At 40.9% G+C, this 20,195-nt stretch overlaps 1 protein-coding gene across 1 annotated transcript in view; it reads left to right on the top strand.

The window, feature by feature from the left end:
• SPTLC1 (serine palmitoyltransferase long chain base subunit 1) overlaps positions 1–20,195 on the top strand; it is a 67,230-nt gene that overhangs the window by 16,684 nt on the left and 30,351 nt on the right. The window contains exons 4-6 of the mRNA XM_059071038.2: positions 9,278–9,371; positions 9,940–10,012; positions 19,072–19,204. Of these exons, the coding sequence (XP_058927021.1) occupies positions 9,278–9,371; positions 9,940–10,012; positions 19,072–19,204 (300 nt within the window). The remainder of the gene's footprint in view (positions 1–9,277; positions 9,372–9,939; positions 10,013–19,071; positions 19,205–20,195) is intronic.

Below are 20,195 nucleotides of genomic sequence, written 5' to 3'. Positions count from 1 at the left end.
ATATGATCATCTCACTAGATGTAGAAAACTCTTGACAAAATTCAACACCTATTTATGATAAAAACCCTCCAGAAAGTAGGCATAGAGGGAACTTACCTCAGTATAATAAAGGCCATATATGACAAACCCACAGCCAACATTGTTCTCAGTGGTGAAAAACAAACCATTTCTTGTAAGATGAGGAACAAGACAAGGTTGTCCACTCTCACCACTATTATTCAGCATAGTTTTGGAAGTTTTAGCCACAGCAGTCAGAGAAGAAAGAGAAATAAAAGGAATCCAAATCGGAAAAGAAGAAGTAAAGTTGTCACTGATTGCAGATGACATGATACTATACATAGAGAATCCTAAAGATGCTATGAGAAAACTACTAGAGCTAATCCATGAATTTGGTAAAGTAGCGGGATACAAAATTAATGCACAGAAATCTCTTGCATTCCTATACACTAATGATGAAAATCTGAAAGAGAAATTAAGGAAACACTCCCATTTACCACTGCAACAAAAAGAATAAAATACCTAGGAATAAACCTACCTAAGGAGACAAAAGACCTGTATGCAGAAAACTATAACACACTGATGAAAGAAATTAAAGATGATACAAACAGATGGAGAAATATACCATGTTCTTGGATTGGAAGAATCAACTTTGTGAAATGACTGTACTACCCAAAGCAATCTACAGATTCATTGCAATCTGTATCAAACTCAATGGCATTTTTCACAGAAGTAGAACAAAAAATATCACAATTTGTATGGAAACACAAAAGATCCCGACTAGCCAAAGCAATCTTGAGTAAGAAAATCGGAGCTGGAGGAACCAGGGTCCTGGACTACAGACTATACTACAAAGCTACAGTAATCAGGACAGTATGGTACTGTCACAAAAACAGAAATGTAGATCAGTGGAAAAGGATAGAAAGCCCAGAGATAAACCCACACACATATGGTCACCTTATTTTTGATAAAGGAGGCAAGAATATACAGTGGAGAAAAGCCGGCCTCTTCAATAAGTGATGCTGGGAAAACTGGACAGCTACATGTAAAAGAATGAAATCAGAACAGTCCCTAACACAATACACAAAAATAAACTCAAAATGGATTAAAGACCTAATTGTAAGGCCAGACACTATAAGACTCTTATAGGAACTCATAGGTGGAACACTCTGACATAAATCACAGCAAGATTCTTTTGACCCACCTCCTAGAGAAATGGAAATAAAAATAAAAACAAATGGGACCTAATGAAATTTAAAAGCTTTTGCACAGCAAAGGAAACCATAAACAAGGTGAAAAGACAACCCTCTGAATGGGAGAAAATATTTGCAAATGAAGCAACTGACAGAGGATTAATCTCCAGAATTTACAAGCAGCTCATGCAGCTTAATATGAAAAAAAAAAACCACCCAATCCAAAAATGGGCAGAAGCCCTGAATAGACATTTCTCCAGAGAAGATATACAGATTGCCAATAGTTACATGAAAGGATGCCCAACATCACTAGTCATTAGAGAAATACAAATGAAAACTACAATGAGGTATCACCTCACACCAGTCAGAATGGCCATCATCAAAAATTCTACAAACAATAAATGCTGGAACGGGTGTGGAGAAAAGGGAACCCTCTTGCACTGTTGGTGGGAATGTAAATTGATACAGCCACTGTGGGGAACAGTATGGAGGTTCCTTAAAAAACTAAAAATAGAACTACCATATGACCCAACAGTCCCACTACTGGGCATATACCCTGAGAAAACCATAATTCAAAGAGTCATGTTCCACAGTGTTATTTGCAACTCTATTTACAGTAGCCAGGACATGGAAGCGACCAAATTGTCCATCAATAGAGGAATGGATAAAGAAGATGTGGCAAATATACAATGGAATATTACTCAGTCATAAAAAGAAACGGAATTGAGTTATTTGTATGAGGTAGATGGACCTAGAGGCTGTCATACAGAGTGAAGTAAGTCAGAAAGAGAAAGACAAATACCGTATCCTAACACATATATATGGAATCTAAAAAAAAAAAAAAAAAAGGTTCTGACAGGAGTAAAGCCGCAGATGTAGTGAATGGACCTGAGGACACGGGGAAGGGGAAGGTGAAGCTGGGATGAAGTGAGAGAGTGACATGGACATATATACACTACCAAATGTAAAACAGATAGCTAGTGGGAAGCAGCTGCATAGCACAGGGAGATCGGCTTGCTGCTTTGTGACCACCTAGAGGGGTGGGGTAGTGAGGGTGGGAGGGAGACACAAGAGGGAGGAGATATGGGGATATGTGTATATGTATAGCTGATTCACTTCATTATAAAGCAGAAACTAACACACCATTGTAAAGCAGTTATACTGCAATAAAGATGTTAGAAAATAAATAAAATTTTAAAAATTTTCATGTCTTATTGAGATATAATTGACGTATAGCGCTGTATAAGTTTACGGTGTACAGCATAATTATTTGACTTAAACACATCATGAAATGATTACCACATTAAGTTTAGTGAATATCCATCATCTTATATAGATACAAAATTAAACAGCAAAAATTTTTTTCCTTGTGATAAAAACTCTTAGTATTCACTCTCAATCTTCATATATAATTTAACAGCAGCATTAATTATATTTGTCATGATGTACATTATGTCACCAGTACTTATTTATCTTATAACTGAAAGTTTGTGCCTTTTGACCTTCATCCTGTTCCCCCTTCCCCCACCCTGCCTCTGGTAACCATAGATCTGATCTCTTTTCCTATGAGTTTATTCGTTTCTTTTTGAAGTATAATTGACTTAAAACACTGTTAGTTCCTGGCACACAACATGGTGATTTTATATTTTTGTACATTTCAGAATGATTACCATGATGAGTCTAGTTACCATTTGTCACCATACAAAGATATTACAGTAATTATTAACTATATTACCCACACTGTACATTTCATATCCATGACTCAATAACACACAACACACCACGCATATATGCCACATCTTCTTTATCCGTACATCTATCAGTGGGCACTCAGATACTGCTTCCCCATCTTGGCTGTTGTAAATAATGCTGAAATGAACATAGAGGTGCAAGAATATTTTCTAATGAGTGTTTTTGTTTTCTACCCAGGGGTAGAATTGCTGGATTGTATGATAGTTCTATTTTTAGTTTTTTTGAGGAGTCTCCATACTGTCTTCCATAGTGGCTGCACCAATTTACGTTCCTGTGAATAGTGCATGAGGGTTCCTTTTTCTTCACTTCCTTGCCAACATTTGCTATTTGTGGTCTTTTTGATGATAGTGATTTTGACAGGTGTGAGGTGATATTTCATTGTGGTCTTCATTTTCATTTCCCTGATGATTAGTGATGTTGAGCATCTTTTCATGTGCCTATTGGCCATCTGTATGTTTTCTTTGGAAAAATATTTATTCAGATACCCTGCCCATCCTTGTCTTGTTCCAAATCTTAGAGGTAATGCTTTCAGCTTTTCACCATTGAGTGTATTAGCTATGGGCTTGTCATATGTGGCCTTTATTATGTTGAGATATGTTCCCTCTATACCCACTTTGTTGAGAGGTTTTATCATAAGTGATTGTTGAATTATGTCAAAGACTGTCTTTATCCTTACTGAGATGTTCTCATGATTTTTTTTTTTTTTTTTTTTTTTTTTTTTTTTTTCATTATGCGGGCCTCTCACTGTTGTGGCCTCTCCCGTTGCGGAGCACAGGCTCCGGACGCACAGGCTCAGCGGCCATGGCTCACGGGCTTAGTTGCTCCGCGGCATGTGGGATCTTCCCGGACCAGGGCACGAACCCGTGTCTCCTGCATCGGCAGGCGGATTCTCAACCACTGCGCCACCAGGGAAGCCCTGTTCTCATGATTTTTATTCAATTTGTTAATGTGATGTATCATGTTGATAGATTTTCAGATATTGAACCATCCCTGCATCCTTGGGATAAATCCCATTTTATCATGGTGTATGATCCTTTTAATGTATTGTTAAATTCAGTTTGCTGATATTTTGTTGAGAATTTTTGCATCTATGTTCATCAGTGATATTGGCCTGTAATGTTCTTTTTTGTGTGATATCACTGGTTTGGGTATCAGGGTGGTGCTGGCCTTGTAGAATGATTTCAGAAGCATTCCTTCCTCTGCAGTTTTTTTGGAATAGTTTAAGAAGGATAGGTCTTCACCCTTCTTTAAAGGTTTGGAAAAATTCACCTGTGAAGCCCTCTGGTCCTGGCCTTTTGTTTGTTGGGAGTTTTTATTACTGATTCAATTTTATTACTGGTAATTGGTCTGTTCATATTTTCTACTTCTTCCTGTTTCAGTCTTGGGAGATTGTACATTTCTAGGAATTTGTCCATTTCTCCTAGGTTGTCTATTTTTTGGTGTTTAGTCGTTCATAGTAATTTCTTATGATCCTTTATATTTCTGCGGTGTCTGTAACTTCTTTTTTCATTTCTGATTTATTGATTTGGACCCTGTTTTTTCCTGATGAGTCTTGCTAAAGGTTTATTAACTTTGTTTGTCTTTTCATAGAACCAATTCTTAACTTCATTGATCTTTTCTATTGTTTTTTAGTCTCTAGTTCATTTATTTCTGCTCTAATATTTATGATTTCATTCCTTCTGCCAACTTTGGGATTTACTTGTTCTTTTTGTAGTTCCTGTAAGTGTAAGGTTAGGTTGTTTATTTGAACTTTTTCTTGTTTCCTAAGGTAGTCTTATATTGATTTAAACTTGGAATAGCACACTTCCCTCTGGTCACCAGAGCTATGTGCTCTGAGTGTGCCCTGTGTGTGTGCTGAGCGAGTCTGTTTTGGTGTGCTGACTAACTACTATGGGTGCTTGGTAGCCATAACTGGCCCTTGGTCCAGTTGGTTCCCAGACCCTGCCTTGTGCAGAAGTTGCTGGCCCCTGGTAGGCATTCCCAGATCCTGGCATGGCTGGCTGCATGGCCAGGGGAGTCCCAGTCCTGGTGCCAACCAGCTGGTGGGTGGGCCCAGGTCACAAAGTAGCTGTCTGTAGGGCCAGGGGTCCCAGAGCTAGTGTTGATCTAGTGTTTGTTGGCAGGGCTAGTCCTGGATTGCCTGGGGCTCAGGGGGTTCTATGATAGCCTGCCTGCTGGTGAGTGGGACTGTGTCCCTGCCCAGTTGGCTCCTTGGCCTGGTGTTTCCCAGTACTGTTGCAGACTAGCTGGTAGGCAAGGATCAGTTTCAGTGCAAATAAGCTAGAGTGAGGATTCAAAAATGGCACTCGCCAATACCAGTGTTGCCATGGTATGATGGTCTCCCAAAAGTGTCTGCTGCCAGTGTCTGTGTCCACAGGATGAGTTCCATTTGCCTCCTGCCTCTCCGAGAGGCTCTCTAAGATCAGCGAGCAGGTCTGACCCAAGCTCCTTTCATATTACTTCTGCCCTGGATCCTGGAGTGTTTTGAGATTTTGTGTGCAGCCTTTAAGAGTAGAGTCTATTTCCCACAGCACTCTGGCTCTCCCAAGAGGAAGCTCCACTGACCTTCAAAACCAAATGTTTGGGACTTCCCTGGTGGTCCAGTAAGAATCTACCTTACAGTGCAGGGGACCCGGGTTCAATCTCTGGTCAGGGAACTAAGATCCCACATGCAGTGTTGCAACAAAGTCCATGCACCACAACTACACCAAGCCTGCACGCCTCAACTAGAGAGGCCACGCGCTGCCAACTACAGAGCCCATGCACTCTGGAACCCCTGTGCCACAACTACAGAGCCCACCACCCCAGAGCCTGCATGCCACAACAAGAGAAGAGAAAACCTGCACACCACAACTAGAGAGAAGCCCACGTGCCCCAATGAAAAATCCCACATGCCTCAATGAAGATCCCACATGCCTCAACTAAGACCCGGTGCAGCCAAAAATAAATAAAATAAGTAAATAAATAATAAAATTTTTAAAAAAACGCATATGTTCTGGGGGTTCATCTTCCTGGTGCAGGACACCCAGGCTGGGGAACCTCTTGTGGGGCTCAGACCCCTCACTCCTTGGGAAGGACCTCTGCAATTGTAATTATTCTCCCATTTGTGGGTCACCTACCTGTGGGTATGGGTCTTGACTGTACCATGTCTACACCTCGCCTACCCATCTCATTGTGATTCCTTCTTTATATCTTTAGTTGTGGAAGATCTTCTCTGCTAGTCTTCAGGTCATTCTCATCGATAGCTGCTCTGTAAATAGTCGTAATTTTGGTGTGCCCATGGGAGGAGGTGAGCTCAGGGTCTTCCTAGTCTGCCATCTTGGGCACTCCCAATGCAATAAATTATTATTTATTTATTCATTTTTGGCTGCAGTGGGCCTTCATTGGTGCACACGGGCTTTCTCTAGTTGTGGCAAGCAGGGACTACTCTTCATTGTGGTTCACAGGCTTCTTGCTGTGGTGGCTTCTCGTTGCGAAGCACGGGCTCTAGGTACACAGGCTTCAGTAGTTGCAGCATGTGAGCTCAGTAGTTGCAGCACACGGGCCCTAGAGTGTGCAGCTTCAGTAATTGCAGTGCATGGGCTCAGTAGTTGTGGCTCGAAGGCTCTAGAGCACAGGTGCAGTAGTTGTGGAGCACGGGCTTAGTTGTTCCTGGCATGTGGGATCTTCCCAGACCAGGGATCAAACCTGTGTCCTCTGCATTGGCGGGCGCATTCTTAACCACTGCACCACCAGGGAAGTCCCAATAAATTATTTTTTAATTAAGGTGTGTACATTGTTTTTTAGACATAATGCTGCTGTACACTTAATAGACTATAGTATGGTGTAAAGCACTGGGAAACCAAAAAATTCATGTGGTTCTGTTGATGTGCTATACTTGCTTCATTGCGGTGGTCTGGAACTGACCCCCACAGTATCTCTGAGGTGTTCCTGTATACAGTTTTCTTGAGTTCTGGATTCTTTCATTCGTCCGGTTGTCTGTTCTCCCTCAAGTGGCAAACCTGTTGTTAATGGGGGTCTGTGGTATTTGTTTCTTTCTGGTAAAGCACCATTGTCCTATTTCTAAGTTCACTTATGTAATTACTGACTCTCACTAATAGTGTGGTTGTGGGTTTTGGCTGGGAAGGGTTTTATTTTCCCACCTTTGACTTCTGAAACCTTGTTGTGGAGATGTCTTTCCATATCAGTTTTATTTACTTCTGTGAGGAACTTTGAAGTGTCTTCAGCTCCAGGATTCCTGTGTTAAGTGCCCCGTCTGTCTTACTGCTGCAAGCCTGCATGGGGCACAGGTGTGAGCCTTCCACTTCTCATGGAAACTTTTCCTTTCCTGCCCCATGTGCTAGGCAGAAACAAGATGTGTACATCCCTACATCATGCTGGCAGCTTATCGACTCTGGTCAGGGGCTTTGGGTGTGCTTATTCCTCATAGTTTGATTTCTCTGCGTATCACAGTTTTTGTAGAATGGCCTCAACTTTCACAGCAGCAACCATTAGTACAGACTTGTCTACGTGGATATTTTGTTTTTTCATCTTTTGTGGGTGCCAACACCACATCAGGGAGGACTTATGAAACTAAAGAAGTCCTGGGAAGTGGGAAACTAAATAACACAGTGGATTATTTGAAAGAGAAGAAGCTCTTGAAGCAATAGGGAAAAAAGAAGAAAATATGTAATGAACACCTCTTATAATGACAAGTTGAGAGATGAAGAAACTGAGGCTTATGCAGGCCAGGTAATATCCCTGAGTTTCTGAAGTGGTCAGTAGCCATAATACTGACGGATCTGCCTGACTCCACAACCATGTTCTTTTCACCGAGTCTTGTATGAGTTCATCTGCTTTTGTGAATTTACTTCAAGTAGTCATTCTTTTCCTTCCCTGGTTTCCTATCATCTTCCGTTATTTTTCTCATAGAAAACCAGTTCTGGTAAAACATACCAGTGAGAGTGGTGTTTCCCAATCTTTTCTGACCACAGTACATTTTACAGAGCAGCCCAGTGCACAGAGCAATGCATGTGTAGAGCAATTACGTGCCACCGTCCTTTCCCTGGCCTTGTTAGTGCATTTCCATTCCATTCTATTCTTATGACTTTAGGTGAAATAGGCTGGCTGTGACTAAGTAAATTGATCTCACAACCCTTTAATGGCTCATGTCCCATAGTTTGGCCAGTGTTTTGTTTGTTTGTTTGTTTGTTTTTGGCTGTGTTGGGTCTTTGTTTCTGTGCGAGGGCTTTCTATACTTGTGGCAAGCAGCGGCCACTCTTCATCGCGGTGCGCGGGCCTCTCACTATTGCAGCCTCTCCCGTTGTGGAGCACAGGCTCCAGACGCGGAGGCTCAGTAGTTGTGGCTCACGGGCCTAGTTGCTCTGTGTCATGTGGGATCTTCCCAGACCAGGGTTTGAACCCGTGTCCCCTCCATTAGCAGGCAGATTCTCAACCACTGTGCCACCAGAGAAGCCCTGGCCAGTGTTTTTGAAGCATGACTTAAAGCTAGAGTATTTGTCAGCAGAGGACGTAATAGGTTGTCTCCTCAAGAGCCCATCTGTTGTCTCAGCTGAACTCAATCCATGCTTCTACTATGCAACTGGCCACTCTGTTTTCCCCCCTTTTTGGATGAGGGGGATTCTGTTTAAGTGGTATTCCAGCATTAACTTTAGAAATTGGGAACAGAGCTCACTTATTCTTTTGGTGGCTTCCTGTAGTTAACATGTAATTTTTAAAAAATATTTATTTATTTATTTATTTTGGCTGCACCGGGTCTTAGTTGCTGCATGCGGACTTCTTAGCTGCAGCGTGCATGCGTGATCTAGTTCTCCACCAGGGATCAAACCCAGGCCTCCTGCATTGCGAACGCAGAGTCTTACCCACTGGACCACCAGGGAAGTCCTAGTAACATGTATTTTTAAACCACTTAACTGTAAGATTGTGACTTGCTCTGCCTCTTCATGCCTTTGATCTTGATCTTTTTATATTTCCTCCCTGTTTGTCTCCTTCCAGGTACTTTATTTAGCAACTCCTTTCTTAAGTGAGTTTTAAAACTAAAGCAACAGTTTGCCTTTCATCTATTCATCTTGGAATTCTAGCTCATTTTTTTAATTTAAGTTCTACAGGATGGCCTATTAAGAGTAGAATTGATGACCGAGTATGTGATTTTTTAATATACTGTTGTCTAATTTTACTTTTTAAGAATAAAAAGAGAGCTAGGAGGCCAGAATGCAAGTAGAGTAGAGTGACAACACTTGTGCGTCCTGTCGCCTTCCCTCTTCTGGACAGCTGATAATGTGTGTCCTGTAACAAGAATGACTGCTGAAGTATACCACTCTTGTCTCTTTCCCCAGCCCTCCAAGCCATAACATTGTGGTGAATGGAAAAGATTGTATAAACTTTGCCTCATTCAATTTTCTTGGATTGTTGGATAACCCTAGGCTCAAGGTAAGTAGCACATATGCTGAAGTGGACAGATAACATGACTGACGTAAGCATCTGGACATAAAATAAGAGACAAATGCAGAATATCAGAAAGGGCTGTGTAAGTATTTACTCTTTAGTAACAGAACTGTAACCTAGTTTTCAACAAAGGGAGGCAAGAGTGTCCTAATGTGGCTTAGTGTTGGGTGACAACCAGAGAACTATATGAACCAGACCTGGGTAATAGCTGGAGATGTGTCTAGGAAATTGCTTCATCTCCTGTTAGGATTGTGGGCCAGTAAACATTTTTTGAGGAAAGACCTGTGCCCACAAATGCCAGAAAGTGCGAATGCATTGAGTTAACCAGGTTTTAATGATCAAGCTAATATAACTTTTCCATGTTTTAAGTCGTATACCTAAGTCTTCCCATCCCTCTTTTCTTTATATCCTGTTAGAATTGTCTTAGTACTAAGAAAGGAAAAGCCAGGGTACTGGGGAGCTATGTGGGTTAAAGAATAGGAAATGTCATTTTTAAACTGTTAGAGATATATTATTATAGTCTAATTTTTTTTTTTTTTTAACTTTCACAAAGGCAGCAGCTTTGGCATCTCTAAAGAAGTATGGTGTGGGAACTTGTGGACCTAGAGGATTTTATGGCACATTTGGTATGTTTTCTGTCATATTTTTCATACTGCTGCTTTCAAGAATTAAGATTCAGGGCTTCCCTGGTGGCGCAGTGGTTGAGAGTCCACCTGCCGATGCAGGGGACACGGGTTCGTGCCCCGGTCCGGGAAGATCCGACATGCCATGGAGCGGCTAGGCCCGAGAGCCATGGCCACTGAGCCTGCGCGTCCGGAGCCTGTGCTCCACAACGGGAGAGGCCACAACAGTGAGAGGCCTGCGTACCGCCAAAAAAAAAAAAAAAAAAAAAAAAAATTGAAGATTCAATTTGATTTCAAAACTCCTTGGAAAAGGTATCCTTAATTAGTTGAGGTAATAAGCTGGTGAACTTCCTAGATTTTGTGTTTGAAATCATTGGTAGGAGTTGCATTTGCTTCTTATCTTGTGGAGAAGAGTCATAGGTACCTAAGGCACACTGTCTCAGTAGGGCGAAGCCTGAGCTCTTGTTGCATTTGCCTGAGAAGTCTGTTTCTGCCGTGCATGATATTGTAAGGGGAAGCATCCGGTTGTGCGTGGCTCTGCTCTTTGTAATCGTATGGGAACCCGGATTTTCTGTCCCGTTGCTCTAGGCCTGAGGGCACCGTCTTTGTCTGTGTGGCCGAAGCCAAGTGATGAGTATGGGGGAGCAGGAGTGCAGGGCATTGGTACCTGTTTAGGTGGGCAGGAGGTGTTGCTCATCATTCTGCCCACATTCTGTTGGTGAGAACATAACCCAGGTCATGTCTCCCAGCAGAGGGACTGGAAAGTTGTTCTCGCTGGGCAGCCACCATGTGCCGGGAGGAAAGTGAGAACAGATTTGGGGGATGGGGGAGGTCATAGACCGTGTAGCCCTTTTCTTTCTGGAATGAAGACAAAGGATCATTGATTTCCTTGTGTGTGGATGACCTGAAGATGGGCTAACTACATATTAGGATGAGAGTGTGATTGCAAATACGATGAACTCCTTAAATCAGAGTCATCAAAGAAGACCCTGGAATTTTATGGTGGCTTTTTATTAAATGTATATTGTTCTTTGCTTCTGAAAATTTCACAAATGTTTTTAAATAATTTTCCAAATGAGTATATTACCAGAAATAACATTCTGGTTTACAAAATGTCAGAGGGTGGGGACAATGGGGCCAGGGAAGTCTCTTTTGTCTTCTCTACTCATTTTCATTTCTGGGTCTTTGTTTTTTTTCACTTTAACAGTTAAGATATTTTTATTTAAGGGAGCACCTTTCTTTATCCCTTAGCTAATTGAGTGGTTAAATTATTTTTATTGGAAACAGATAATGGGAGTTGGTGTCCAAGAATGCTACAGCTGGAAAGGATCTTTAAAATCTTGTATTCCAGCATACCAGCTATTCAGAAGAATAGAAAGCTCAGAGAGGTTAAGTGACTTCTTCATGGTCACATAGCTAATTAATTTCAGCCCTAAAACTCGAAAATAAGTATTCTGATTTGCAATATTAATAGCAAGATCAAAGACTTAAAAGAGCAGATCAGAGGCTCCCTCTTTCCTCTAGCCTAGTGCAAATATGATTTGTTTGCCTGCTTTTTATTGGTAGCGTATTATTTCCTTCATAAGAATTAGAAAACTAGAAAAGGCATTTTTTTTTTTACAAGGTTGTTTGTTGTAATCTGACAAGGCTTTCTTTCCGTGATCTGCTTGTGGGGTAAAGAAATTGCTTTCTTAAAAGCCTCCCTTTCTAGTAGATTTTATTTGCATGTGTGGCCTTGGCTCTTGCTCGGGAGTTAATCTGAGAAGACCAATAAGAGATTTATTGCTAAATTTAGTGAAAAAAAAGTTTCAAATCTTCAAGACCAGTTTTCCCAGAGCTATGGAAATATGCTGTTTTAATTGCCCAGTCAGTTTTTCATTTGGATCACCTGAAATATGTGTAATAGGATGCTGTGTGCCTCCAGACTTGTGGGGATCTTTAAATTAGTGATTTTTAAATTATTTTTTAATTTAAATATAGTTGACATACAATATTATGTTAGTTTCAGGTGTACTGTATAGTAATATGACATGCATACATTATGAAATGATCACCATGGTAAGTCTAGTAACCATCTGTCCCCAAAGTTATTACAATTTGGCCATATTCCTTATGCTGTATGTTACATCACCATTGCTTATTTATTTTATAACTGGAGATTTGTACCTCTTAATCCCCTACACCTAATTTTCCCCACCCCGATCCCCTTTCCCTCTGCAACCACCCTTTTGTTCTGTGTATCTATGAGTCTGTTTTCATTTTGTTTTATTTTGTTTGTTTTGTTTTTTAGAGTCCACATATTAGTGAGATCATATGCTATTTGTCTTTCTCTGTCCAACTTATTTCACTTTTCATAAAACCCTCTTGATCCATCCTAAATTAATTTTCTTGATTGAATAATTCAATCCATGATATAAACCTCAAAGATTTAAAGAGATAGTGAAGTCTTCTCCCCACTGCCATTCCACCCCCCAAAAAGACGGCTACTATCAGTAGTTTCCTGTTCATTTTTCCAGGCTTTTTGCAGTGTGTGCAAACCACTTCCATACATTTTCCCCCCAGTTTTACAAAAATGGTAGCATACCACATACATGTGGTGTGCTGTTCAAGTGCATTTTAAATTTAAATTGGATTTAGTCTTTCAAGTGTCTGAATGGGCCACCAGAGTCAATATAATGAACACATAGTTGTGTATTAGCTACTCTGTGAACTATATTGTTGGTCACTGTGTCATCCTTATCCTAATGTAGTTGAAGGTTCAAACAGACTGTGGTATCTGGACAAAAGTTGAAGGTTAATTTGCAGTGTGATGGTTTTGTAATAAGACACCAAACCTGTAGCTTGGAGTAATGTGTATTGTTTTCTGAGTACATTGTCCTTCCTGTAAACTTGTTTTGATCCTTTTCAACAGTTGCCCATGCTTGCTTATCATCTTTTTTCCTTTCTTTATGTGTATATCATATGTATTTTTACTTGGTTTTCCAACAGCGTATTTTCTATGTTTTTCACTATACTGGAACTAATCACTTAAATTACTGTAGTTGTATTAAATTACCTTGAAATTTCAGTGTTAGATAAGTTCAGGAAGCTACTTGAGGTCAGCTAAGGCTATATTTTAAATCTCTAAAATACCCTCGGGACTTCCCTGGTGGCTCAGTGGTTAAGAATCTGCCTGTCAATCCAGGGGACACAGGTTTGAGCCCTGGTCCAGGAAGATCCCACATGCCACGGAGCAGCTAAGTCTGTGCACCATGACTACTGAAGCCCATGCACCACAGCTACTGAAGCTCACATGCCTAGAGCCCGTGCTCTGCAACAAAGAGTAGCCCCCATTTGCCACAACTAGAGAAAGCCTGTGCATAGCAACGAAGACCCAACGCAGCCAAAAATAAATAAATTTATTTATTTTTAAAATAAAATAAAATACCCTCTATAAATTATTCTGAATATTTAGGGTACTTTTGCCCTTTGTACTGAGCATTAAAGCAGAAGTGAACTTCCCTTTCCTCTCATTTCAGTAGCTTGTGTGTGAGGCTAGGGTCTCTTTCCCAGACCCACCAAAAGGTTGCTTTTGATTTTGGCTTTTTCTTTTCCTGGAAGTACTGATATTACTCAGGCATCTGTTTTCAGTGATGAAAATGCTCCCTCTTTTAGCTCTTTTCTCAACTTTTCAAATAGTGAATGAAAATCACTTATTGGAAAAGTAAATTTCCTTATTAAAACATTTTCTGTTTATTATTTCATAGTAACATATTAGATGGTACTGGATGATTAACACAGAAAAAGAAAATTGTCAGTTGAATTAAAATTCTTGTAGTTTCTTAGGCTAAATGTTCTCCTGCCTCCAAAAGGCCCAGCAGGTTCTTAAAATAGTCTTGTGAGGACTGTATATCAGAAGTTTTTCCACCTTCTCATCTTTTTGTTTTAATGTGTAGTTTAGAATCAATCAAGTGATTTTATCAGGTTGTGGAGCCTTCCTTTCCCCTAAGGCTAATGGGGTCCCTGTGCACTTTGATAGTTTCTCTTGTTGAACCTCTCTGATTGTTTTGTTTGTAATGCATTCAGATCTCATTTACATGTGGGTTATCCCTGTGCCTGGGATCTGCTTTGCATACATGATGCCTACTTGACTCTTTGGTCTTAAACTAAATCAAAAGACAATTAGTGGCAGAGTTTCATGGTGAGAGATAGTGGCATGTAATTGTGTTCTAGAGCCAATAGTAAACAATTGTTCATTTGTTTATTTTAAAAAATATTTTCTCTCTGTTGTAGGACCATGACTGCATGTAGGAAGGGCGTTTGGTCATAAAATTCCTAGATCTGCCACTTCTTCCTACCAGTCATGGAACTGCAGTGTTCGCAGCGTAGGCAGGGAATGATCTTTGTTGCACAACTTAGAACATTTTGGTAAGAACCACATAAGATACTGTATGTGAAAACATTCTGGAAAACATTCAGCACTGTTTTTAATGTTCTAATGAGTACATAGGTGATATTTGTACTTTTAAGAAAATTGTCCAAGTCTCAAGGGATTTAAAAAAAGTATGGGGCTTCCCTGGTGGCACAGTGGTTGAGAGTCCGCCTGCCGATGCAGGGGACACGGGTTCGTGCCCCGGTCTGGGAAAATCCCACATGCCGCGGAGCGGCTGGGCCCGTGACCCATGGCCGCTGAGCCTGCGTGTCTGGAGCCTGTGCTCTGCAACAGGAGAGGCCCCAACAGTGAGAGGCCCGCATAACGCAAAAAAAAAAAAAAAAAAAAAAAAAAAAGGTATGTAACACAAAAATATGGAGATTTTAAGAGAAAATATAGTTGGTGGTTTTTAAACTGTTCTAAAGTTGGGTATTTTATAGTCTTTCCTCTGAAAAACAGTCAAGAAGGCCACAATACCTCCTTTTATTCTGATAAATAGGAACTTGAACAAGTGGCTTTAATATAAGATAGTCCTTAAATATCCAGGATTTGGGGCTTCCCTGGTGGCGCAGTGGTTGAGAGTCCGCCTGCCGATGCAGGAGACACGGGTTCGTGCCCTGGTCCGGGAGGATCCCACATGCCGCGGAGCGGGTGGGCCCGTGAGCCATGGCCGCTGGGCCTGCGCGTCCGGAGCCTGTGCTTCGCAACGGGAGAGGCCACAGCAGTGAGAGGCCCGCATATCACAAAAAAAAAAAAAAAAAAAAAAAAAAAAAATCCAGGATTTGGATAACTTAATTAGCAGATAGTGTACCTTTTTTCCTTCTAAAAGATTACTTTTTTTAATTCTACAAATATTGAGTTAATTGAACAAACACCAACATGTTGCTTTTTCCATGCCAGACATTGTTCTGAGTATTTTATAAGCATTCTCTTGTGGTTCTCATAACAATCCCTTGAGGCAGGTAGAACTGTTAACCATTTGACAGAGGAAGCACCTGAGAGGCACAGAGCAGTTTTGGGCCTGTCCATGGTTCACACCTGGCAATGAGGGAGCCCAGATCTGAACCCCCTGTGATGACTGCCATGGCCAGGCCTTGTGTTTGGTGTGGGGCATCCTGCCCTGGCCTTGCCTCCCATCTTGTTACGTTCTGGTGAGGGAGCAGGTGCCAGAAAGGGCAGCAAGTGCTGAGAAGACACAGAGGCTTTCTGGTCACCTTCCTCCGTGGCCTCTTGCGTACCATATTGGTTCCTAGCAGTGAATTAGAGAATGACACATGCAAATCTGTGGCACTAATTGTTGAAATGGATCATACACACAGAAGATAGGCATCCAACGTCAAAGAACATGCCCTGGCAGTTTTTCTGTCTGCTGCCTCCCCTGCTCTTGGGTTAAGAGTTTCTTCATTGCAGAGTAGCTATCAGACATCAAAAGAAGTTATGCAACTGTCCATGTTTACCTGTCACAAAACCTGCTTTGCAAGGCTGACATCAGCTAAAACCCAGTGTCTTCAGATAGGAGGAGAAAAGGCACATCTTTTTTAAACTTTGGGGACTAGGCAAGAACCAGTTAAGTCATTGATTTATTGTAGAGAGATTCTTCTTACCACTTTATGGCAATGACATAAAAATGGCTATGAGTATGTATAATGAGAATACTAACATAATTTTTATCAATTGGGTAGCTAACTCTAAAGCCCTAAAACAAAGCCAAGATTGTTTTACTGTTTTATTGCTAATCAATGAAGAGAGTCATTTAGAGCTACAGAATGATTTAAAATCCTGTTTTGTAGTTGGCAAAAACAGTTTGTCTGTATCTATATCATGTTTTTTCTTTTTAAAAAGTAGAGAGCAATTCATTGTGGCTTGGGTTGTCCATCTGCTAGCTAAATTGTTGAGATTTGGGGTAGACGATTCCCAGTTTAGAAGCAGTATTGTAATTTGAAGGAGGCCTCCTACGGGGAACCTGCCCTCCTGTCTCATCAGAAATGAGAGGCAGCAGAGTGGTGGAGCCCTGTCTGTAGGCAGGGTGCTCAGGGAGCACAAACAAAGAGGATAGGAAGACATGCCTGAGACACGCCCATGCCCGGCTGTGTGCAGGTACCTGCTTCTCCGGTGCTTTGCTGCTTTCCTCGTTCTTGCCAGACTTTGCCTGCCACATTTCCCTGGCAGCATATCTCGTGGAAGGGCGGGCAGTCAGGAGCAAGATCAAGTCTTCAGACTTGGTGGTGTTGATGTCACAGATTTGATGCTTGAAGAGCTAAGCACTCTTTTGTTACCATTTTGATCAACCGGGATGCAGTCTTCTAAACGTTATTGTGAAATCTCATATTTGTTTAATGTTGATCTAATGAAAGTGTCACTTCTATAAAAATGACTACCTGATTGGTAATGGAAATCAAATGGTATTTCATGTGTTTTTTATGTAATAAACTATGTTGGTATACATTTTAACTTATAAATGGGAAGAAGCATGCCTAGTTGTTTATCGTTACTTGATGGGATAAATTGGAAAGGGATAAATAGTTCATTTTCACAATTCTGTATCATCCTTTAAGAAGTCTCCAAATGAAGTGGTCTTCAATTTATTTTATTACTTGGATATTGCTGCTAAATTTTCTAATTCCTCACTATACCTCTCTTGCCATCAAATTGAGATTTAGTTCAGACCTTCTGTGTCTTCTTATCTCTCACTCAGTAGCTGGCACCCACCCCAGCAGCCTTTGGTTCACAATCGAGGGACCTGTGTGCCTTTAGTCAGAAGTCACTGTGAACGTCTTGTAGTTCTGAGTATAGAAGGGACCCAAGTGCTTCAGACCAGGGGACTGAAAGCACAGCTTAGCCTTGTATCTGCCCTCTGGGCTCTGAGTTCTCCATTGACAGCTGCCAGATGCCTCTCTTAGCTGTCTCACTTTGTCAAGTGGCAGAAACCCTATATTTCTCTTTGATCCAGTGCTTATCAGAGTATTTTTATGTGATACTTACTAAATGTTTGATTAACAATTGAATGAGATTGTTGGACAGCCCTTATTTAACTACTTTTAAAAATATAGTCCTTTGTGAAGTTGTATCTTTTATAATTCTTAATTTTGTCTTTTACTAGTTAAAAAGCATCACAATAAGATTAACTTGCCTCTGATAAATCAGTGAGTGGGTTTACAGATTTTAGACACTTTATTCAAATATTCTAAAAAGTTGTTTATTCCTGTTGCTGAACTGACCTTACTCACTTGTTCCTCCCTGGAAGTTGGTGGAAATCTCACACTTAACAACTAACCAGGTCTCTGTTGGAAATATTTAGTCCACTTAGTGTCCAGCCTTGTATCCAGCTGGGTTAAGTTGTTTCTTTTGTACATCTCAGTCCCTCAGGTCTTTTCCCTCTCCCCCTTCTCACCAGGAATGTCTCTGGTAGGGAGGGGCATACTTGGAGGGAAGGCTGATGCTGAAGGGGTCTCCTGGAGTGAGGCTCCCACCCACAGGTCCTCGACATCTGGGCCAGAGGGCTCTGCCAGGCCATCAGCCCTCTCCAGCACCCCTCACTGGGGAACATCTGGGTCCCCTGCCACTGCTTACACTTCTGAGTTCCCCTCAGTGGACATGCTCTGAAAGTCTGCCTTTACTTCTCAGAGTTCCTCGTTTCTCCCATGAAGCTCCAAGGCTGGAGGGGCCTGCCTGCATCCTTCCTGTATCAACTTCTGACTTCTCTTTGTGCAGAGCATGTGGTAAAACTCTGATCTTGTTCTCCAGACTTGGGTCCTGCTATAGTTAAAAGAGCTGAAGAAAGTTTAAAAATTTTTTCTCTCTCTTGGGTAATGCCTCATTTGCAGACACTTCGAAGTTTTCCAGTTCACAGCCAGCTGGTACACTATTTATTTTAGACATCGCTGGTCCCTCCATCCCAGGGTGTGAAGCCTCATGGCTTAGCCTGAGAAGGTGAAATGCTATATGGAACCATGATGTAAGAGAGGAAAAAAAAAACAGTTTAATAATTACTATTTATGCCTATAATTACATCAACATTCTTCTTAAGCTGCTTCCATAAAAGGACCATATTTCTCTTTGTACTATACGTTTGAATTCACCAGTACCCTTGAAAAGAAATTCAGACAGAAACTCAGTCCTGCAGAGTGTTGGCAGGTGCCACAGCTAAGTGCTGACACAAACTGTTAGAGGAGTGACCACCACAACTGAAAAAGTTCCTCTCTCTTGATGCAGAGTATGTGGGGCTCTTTTTAACTTAACTACTTTTCTTTTTTCTTTCTGTTCCTTTTAAAAGCTGGTTGACAGTTGTCTTAATGCCTGGTTTGGTCACTTCTAATAAAATGCAAAAAGGCGTTAATAAATCAATGTCGTACATTGGTAAAGTCTTGGCATTGTTGGTTGAGGGAAGTTAAAGCAGGCAAGGTCACTGGACCTTGAATTCTTATTGCTACAGTGATATAAAAGCAAAACCTAGAGTCAGAGCTGTCCCAATCACATATTTATAGACAAATGAGTAGCTGATTCATTTCACAGGGTATAGAACCAGTTTTGGCCCAGAATTATCTTAGACAGTATTAATAACTAAACTGTTTATGTTATTTTATTTATTCTTTAGTCAAAGAAAAAGAATAATAAGACAGTTTAAACATTTAACTTTTTACTCTTGAACTAGATGTGCACTTGGATTTGGAAGACCGCCTGGCAAAATTTATGAAGACAGAAGAAGCCATTATATACTCATATGGATTTGCCACCATAGCCAGTGCTATTCCTGCTTACTCTAAGAGAGGGGACATTGTGTTTGTGTAAGTAATCTTTACTGACATTTCTTATCAGAATTCCTTTGGAAATAATATTGGCCCTCCTAGAGAATTCCTTTGTTAGAGGTCATCTGCCTAAAATAATATTGATTTTTTTTTTTCAATTTTAAAGAAATAGATAGTCACCCAGCCAAATAGTTCTGCAGAATTAGTGAGACCTCCACTGGAAGGATGCCTTAAGGTGTCGGTACTTTGTTATCTGCCATTATGATTTTATTTATTGATGTTGAGAAGGCCAGACTTACGTAGGAGGGGGCCAGCCCTCTGCTTTCCCTGTGCAGCTCTGTGACAGTGTGGTGTCCTTGTGAGTCCATGGTCATAACCCACATAGTCACTCACACTACCTGATAAAGTCACTCCACTTCTCAGCACCCTCGCTGCATCTCTTGGTCTCTGCTGATCTTGCTTCATGGCTTGTTAAGAATATAGAAGTCATGAGTTGCAGACTTCCTTAACTTTCCAGGAACAAATCTACACACCTGCATACATGTGCACTAGATGTATGGTGTTGCTTTTTACTGTGGAGGGGAAGAGCAGAGGGGAGTAGAGTGGGGGCTGGCATAGCCCAGGCAGCTGGTTATACCCATCAGAAACACCTGCCACTAGCCCGAGCCTCTGTTATCTTTTGAGTGGACTATTAAATGACTCTCTTAATTTAGGTGTCAGAGTGACTTTTGTTTCCTCTTTTCCTTTTTGATGCCATAGCCAGACACTCCATTTAAGAGCTTTCATTGTTCCTAAAATAAATATCCAAGTTTTTATTATGACCTTGTACATTCTAGACTACTGTTTTAGGCCCATTTTCTACCATTTTCCCTTAGGTGGTCATGCTTTGTAGCCTTATCAGCCTTATATGCTGATAAGGCCTATGTTATTTTATTTATTCTTTAGTCAAAGAAAAAGAGTTATAAGACAATTTAACCATTTAACTTTTTACTCTTGAACTAGATGTGCAAATCCATTGTACAAATGTCTT

The sequence above is a fragment of the Kogia breviceps genome, chromosome 8 (assembly GCF_026419965.1).
Source record: "Kogia breviceps isolate mKogBre1 chromosome 8, mKogBre1 haplotype 1, whole genome shotgun sequence".
Lineage (NCBI taxonomy): Eukaryota > Metazoa > Chordata > Mammalia > Artiodactyla > Physeteridae > Kogia > Kogia breviceps.
The sequence above is the reverse complement of the archived record's forward strand: the minus strand, read 5'-3'. Positions and strand labels throughout refer to the sequence as shown.